A 6,631-nucleotide genomic window follows, 5' to 3' on the forward strand; every position below is an offset into this window, starting at 1 on the left:
AGCTTTTGAGTTTTCTGTGAGACAGAAACTTAACGTCGCAGACCAAGCGCACCAATTCACTCATAACTAAGGGATAAAAAATAAATACGATGGACTAAGTCACCAATATGGGTATAACTTAGAGACCAAATATACTACCTTTTGTTTTTAACTATCTTTTTGTGCACCAAATAGACCCATGCATTGTATACCCCCAAATTATACTCCCTCGTTTTTATTTCATGATGTAACAAACAAAGATAAACTATTTTTATCATGTGAATTCCAAAAAAAATGTTCATATTAAGACTTTGAGGGTAGGAGCAGGATTTGAGAATAGAAAATGAGAATTTGTATCGTTTTTTTGTTTGGTAGCACGGTGTGGAATTAAGCTTCGCAGGGTTGCCCTTCACATTTGAGTATTTGAGTACAATTCTATACATCAAGCCATATTATTCATTTCCATTTCATGATAAATTCATCTCATATTAATTGAAACCAAACGCTCCTCTAGTCTTCGTAGTCCACCTCTATCCTCAACCCTTTAAATTCTCAGGTAAGCCAAACCCTTATTCTGATATATATTCTCTCTCTTAACATATAGATATGCAGCAATCAACGAACTCACTCATATACCAACACACGTCCGAGCAATCTCAGATGAACTCCGTACAGGATTTCCAAGTCGTCGCCGGCGCCGGCTCCGGCGGCGGAGCAACTCAACACCACATTTCTTCCTCCCTCTTTGACTCCACGGCCGCGTCTAGCACCGATTTCCTCGAACACTTTCTCTCTTCCGTCCCTTCCTCGTCTCCCTGGCCTGACCTAACAAAATCTCATTCCCCCTGGGACTCCCATCACCTCACCTCTCCGCCGCTGCTACCTAACCCTAACTCCGCGGTCGACGATCACGCTTACCACTTCGACGACCAGTCAACAGCTCTATTGGCCTCCAAGCTCCGCCAACACCAGATCAACGGCGACGACGGCGGTAGCTCCTCAGCAGCCAAGGCACTGATGCTTCAACAGCAACTCTTGCTGTCCAGAGGATTTTCAGGCACCGGACTGAGGTCCCCGACGGGACGGGTTGGAGAAAACGGCCTTCTCGGGATGCCGTTGAGCTTACGGAACGGGGACCAAAACGAAGCCATTGAAAATCCAGTAAGATGTTTCGTATTTACTCCACACATACTAATTGAATGATGAATTAGAGTGAATTTAGCGGTTCATCGACGATTAATTGCAGGTAAGCGACTGCTCCGTTCAGCCTGTCTATAACGGCTCCACTGGATCTCTCGGTCAAACTTCCTCTCAACCTCACCATTTCAACCATCCTCAGGTGAACAATGTGCAAAAATCATTACAAAAATGATAGAAAATGACGTTATTGTAATTTCAACTGAGTCAATATTTCGTTTCAATTAAATACAGGGCGGATCGATGCAAGCTCACAATTTCGGTGCTCAAGCACCATCGCCGATGAACCAACCACCGGCGGCCACAGCTAGCGGCTCGACTGGCGGTGCAGGAACGGCCCCAGTTCAGCCGAAACAGCAGAGAGTCAGGGCCCGTAGAGGACAAGCCACTGATCCTCACAGTATCGCAGAACGAGTGCGTACAATTCGCAGTAGCAATACTATTTTAAATAATTTTTTTTTTGTTTTTGGATTTTTCTGGTATTCTGATCCCATTATTTTCGGAATTTCTGTTATTGTTTCTGTGCAGTTACGGAGAGAGAGAATTGCAGAGAGAATGAAGGCTCTGCAGGAGCTTGTACCCAATGCCAATAAGGTAATTTCATTACTCCCCGGGCAATTAATAAAAATATGTACGTAATTAGAATCTAATTAATCATAATTAGTTCCATTAAAGTTAAAACTGATGATTAATGGCTATTGTAATCCGTAACTGCTCATAATTTGCGCTATAATTGCTCTCCCTCACCCTTTCCAAACGATATATTCCATGTGCTTGTTTTATTGGTAGAAATAGATCAGTTTCTCAGACACGTGTCTGCATTTAGAGAGTATAGGACTTACGTACACCTGCGAGTATGGTTTCATTTGTACTCTCTTCCTTCGTCCTTTAATGTGAAGCTGGAAAGCACACCCGAGAGAGCATGATAACAATTCTCAAATCATATCATAGAGTCATAGACCCCATTAATTAATTTTTATGTGTAAATTTAGTGAAAATACGTTACATAGTCTATTATATAAGATATTATTTTTACCCATTTATTTTGTTACTGGCTGATACTCTAAAATATTGCAAAAGTTTTATTTTATAGAATTATTACATCATTTTATGTTTATTGAATTTAAATAAAGTATTTTTTCGGATTAGACCACAAGAAGTCCTGAGTAGACCCTAACTGTAAGAAACACCTTTAAACCACTTTAAACCCATACCATATACAGACTAATTCTCGTTTGCACCGAGTTGGTCCAATTAAGGAGCATAGTATTGACTAGATTGATTTTTTTTCATACAAGAAGAAAATTTATTATTCCTTAATTGTGTAAATATAAGTTGGTCGAGCAATAGATTTTAAATTTGACTCTCTATTTAGAGTGGTCACTCTTTGTTGGATTTGTCTATTTATCAATTAATTATGGACAAGGTTGATTTACTTACAATGGCTTTCTTAAAATCAAAGTAGTAGGAGAGAAGTCAAAAATATGTAAAAAAAGCATGGTGCTCGCTGGCATGCTAGAACTTCCTGATAATAAAAATTAAATATTTGTTTTATAGTCTTTGTTGTTAATTATTAATGATGGAGATGAATGAAAGTAGATATGTTATGTGTGGGCTAACGTGGGGTGGAATGACAGACTGACAAGGCTTCAATGCTGGATGAGATCATCGACTATGTCAAATTCCTCCAGCTCCAAGTCAAGGTATACTCTCTCTCTTTATGTTTTTCTTTTAATTAATTATATTAAAAAAGTATTTTTATTTAAATAATGAAAGAGGATGTTTCCTTTGGACATATAAACATATTGTAATGTGAGAAATCATATTCAATTAGTTGGTGAATGTGGATTTTAATTATTTTTTAAAGAAATACTTTTGATCATGGTTTATATGCATTATTCTAAAATCTCACGGCTTTTTCTCTGCGTGTTTCAGGTTTTGAGTATGAGTAGACTGGGCGGTGCTGCAACTGTTGCTCCCTTAGTCACTGATATGTCCTCTGAGGTTTCCTCTTACACTTTACTCTTTATTTAAAAAAATTAAGATTTTTACTTGATATTAAACTTTTACAAGGAGCACTTAACTTTTCCTAGGCATAATACAGTCTACGGAGTATTATTAAAACATATTGGTTTGAATCGGTGAAGTAAAAATAGAGTCAAGAAAGGTATTGCACGTGGAACTATAGTTGAGGAACAAACCATCCCTAACCTCCATGTTTGTCCCTCGTAAAACATCGGAAAACGACAAATAGATAAAGTTTCACGCATGCCCACTTGGTCTCCCTTCTTATTTTTGTTTTTTTGTTATTTGGTGGTGTTCGATGTTATTATTATTCTTTGAAATTTGATATGAACTTAAATCTTCAAATCATGAAATTAAAGTGTTGCAACTTAGTTGTGTTGGACAGTAGAAATTTTGGACTACGTCCAAAAAAAAATTATTATTGTGATTATTATTATTATTATTATTATTATTATTATTATTGAGAAGTAGGAATTGTTGTTTTTGTATAGGGAGGAGGTGATTATTTACAAGGCGGGAATGGAGGAGGGAGGAGCAGCAACGGGGGGGCATCATCATCTAACAACGAGGGTATGACGATGACAGAGCAGCAGGTGGCAAAGCTGATGGAGGAGGACATGGGGTCCGCCATGCAATACCTCCAAGGGAAAGGCCTTTGCCTGATGCCCATCTCCTTGGCCACCGCCATTTCTACCGCCACTTGTCACTCCAGGAACCCCGTCGGGGGCGGCTCAACCACCAACGCCGCTGAAGCCGCCGGTGTACCATCTTCTCCTAGCTTTTCGGTTTTGACTGTCCAGTCAGCAACCACGATGGGTAACGGCGCCATTGATCTCTCCGCTGCTTCCGTTTCGAAACCTTCATCTTCTTAACGGCGTTGACTGTTTCCTTTAATTTGATATATTTACCCCTCCGGAGAAAATGCGTAGAAAACGTGGGACAACTAGAGGGAATCTCTTCAGCTTTAGAGTTATTAACGGCCGTCAACTCTACGCGTATGCTGGTAGACTCTAACTACACAGATGCCACTCACCTCTCGTCTTGTTTTTAAGTAATTTAACCAGAATCATCTTTTTATTGTTTCTTTAATCCGAATATTCCTTATATTTCAATAGTATTTTGTAAGTCTTTGTTTAAGGGCATCATACATTATTATGTGACTCTTTGCTTTAGTATCAGAAATGAAAGAAGAAAAAAAATGTAAACAAGACTCTGATTCTATGTAATGATGAGTTATAGTGATATTGTTTACAAGTAAAATTGTTGGAATGACTTAATTATAAGCAATGTTGTCACAAATTATTAATTTTTCTATTTTAGTAATTAGTTAATTACAAAGTACAAATTAATACTTTCCATGTGTCATTATTTGAACCCATAATATAATTAATTAATTAATTTATGAGAGTTAATAATATAAAAAATTAATACAGAGTCAAAAGTGAATAAAGAAATACTAAGGGTATGTTTGATTAATGGGTTTATACGCTAGGAATGCGAATCAAAATAATAGTTAGTGTTTGGTTGATAACTTTGTGTTTGATTCATGGGTTTAATTATACACTAGGAATGTGAATTAAAATCATAGTGTTAGTGTTTGGTTGATAACTTTTTAAAATACAACTACCCTAATTAAAAAAGGCATCATTCTATTTTATTTGTAATATATATGATTTTTAAGTTTAAATTAGTACTTTTAGATTTTTGTTTTGATTTTGTTGTTGTTCATATTGATGCTTTAGATGTCATTATATTAGGATCAATTTTTTTGATTATTTGTTTTTGTATTTTTAAAACTATTATTCACATTATAGGGTCATACATAACCAAACATCAATCATTCTAATTCTATCTTACTACCAAACATGCAAAATACTTTCACCAAAATCATACCATTACCAAGTATTTGATTCCTATTCTGATTTAAATTCCATGCATGTGTGAACCAATCACACCCTTAATTATATATCTAAAAACATAATAAGTCTCAATCAAGGTTATATCTTTGATTTATGTCCCTCTTTTTATATGCTTATAAATGTATACATTTTACTTTAAATGTTGTACACTTCATTGTTATTAGACAAAATTATCCCTACTACATTCTTGTTATACAAAACTACCCTTACACCGTTATAACACCGTTAGCTTTTAACTCCATCATTATTATCATACACCTATATCTATCATATCATTTTCCTATTCCTTAATTATCATTTTAATTATTAAAATCATTATATAATTAATTTAATGGTTGATTATATTTTAATTAAATTTCTATGAATGGTAAATCATATATATGTGTGTGTGTGTATAAAATATATATTATTTGTGTATATATAATTCGAATTAAAATTTTTAATTATTTATATTTATTAATGTTTTAATATTGGGCATGAACTTTCGCGCATCGCGCGTACAAATACTAGTATATATATATATAAATTGAAAGTATCATATTTGTTTAGATAAACTACTTATAATATTAATTACTCATTTGTTAATTGTAAATGATTGGAATATCCTGAATGGCTATTGCACATAATTTGTAATTCTCACGGTTGACTAAAATGGTTTGATAAGATCGCAATCATTAAGGTGGAAAAAAAAAGAAGTAAAACCATTTAAAAATGGGTGTATTGGTAATCATTTTGTATTACATTGTGCATGTATACTTATCCTTACTTTGATTAGGTTACGTTAATTTTGCTAGCTCTTGCAACAATCAGAATTGACTTAAATAGTTAAATCAATAACCTTAGCCTTTAGGACAAATACTAATTAACAACGTAACTTGTTTTTTTCTTTAATTTGACATAAGACTTGTGGGTCGCTTTAGTGCTATAATGTTATATACCTTTACAAAAGTCACCCTGTGAGTCATTCTCTATTAATTACAATTTGTCAAATTATATCTAGATTTAAAATAAAAACAAAAGGAAAAATTAGGCATACAAATATAACACCCTTAGGACAATGTTAAAGACTCCTACAATTACTCGTTCAGGTTAGCTCCTCCATGACATGTCACTTTTACTAGATATAAATATTTTAAAAAAAATCAAGAGCGGTAATGATAGGGGTATAAAGTATTTTATTTATTTAAATACATTATTATGTTTTCTCTTTATTTTCAAATAAACTTTAAAAATTTGCATTATATTAGATATCATGTCCAATTTAATTAATTTTCACTTTTAATTTTGTGCAATATCCATGTATTACGCATTGAGACTTTTCATGCATGATACATTTGAAACAGAACTAATAAACTCAAAAGAAGACGTTACATAAAAACGAGTCTAGGCAACAACAGTTGTGTCAACAAGCTGTTTTAAGTCTTTTTGTGTGATAGATTAAAGGCTCAAGGAAAAGGTGATCACTGTAAGTTGCCAACCTACCAAAACCAAAGTTTGTGATTTCAATGTAA

The 6,631-nt window shown here is 34.4% G+C and overlaps 1 protein-coding gene across 1 annotated transcript; it reads left to right on the forward strand.

Moving 5' to 3' along the window:
• Positions 1-446: 446 nt before the first annotated feature.
• On the forward strand, positions 447-4,461 carry LOC116012144 (transcription factor bHLH66-like). The gene is made up of 7 exons (XM_031251621.1): positions 447-1,140; positions 1,226-1,318; positions 1,411-1,590; positions 1,705-1,770; positions 2,814-2,879; positions 3,112-3,180; positions 3,693-4,461. The coding sequence occupies exons 1-7, from the start codon at positions 586-588 to the stop codon at positions 4,071-4,073; spliced, it is 1,410 nt and encodes a 469-aa protein (XP_031107481.1). The 5' UTR covers positions 447-585; the 3' UTR covers positions 4,074-4,461.
• Positions 4,462-6,631: the final 2,170 nt, after the last annotated feature.

This window comes from Ipomoea triloba, chromosome 3 (genome assembly GCF_003576645.1).
Source record: "Ipomoea triloba cultivar NCNSP0323 chromosome 3, ASM357664v1".
Lineage (NCBI taxonomy): Eukaryota > Viridiplantae > Streptophyta > Magnoliopsida > Solanales > Convolvulaceae > Ipomoea > Ipomoea triloba.

Bases quoted from the DNA above. Each gene is read 5' to 3' on its own strand.
- LOC116012144 (XM_031251621.1), top strand. From the start codon at position 586: ATGCAGCAATCAACGAACTCACTCATATACCAACACACGTCCGAGCAA. The intron at 1,319-1,410 runs GTGAACAATGTG...AATTAAATACAG, and splicing joins ACCATTTCAACCATCCTCAG to GGCGGATCGATGCAAGCTCA. The intron at 1,771-2,813 runs GTAATTTCATTA...GTGGAATGACAG, and splicing joins TTGTACCCAATGCCAATAAG to ACTGACAAGGCTTCAATGCT.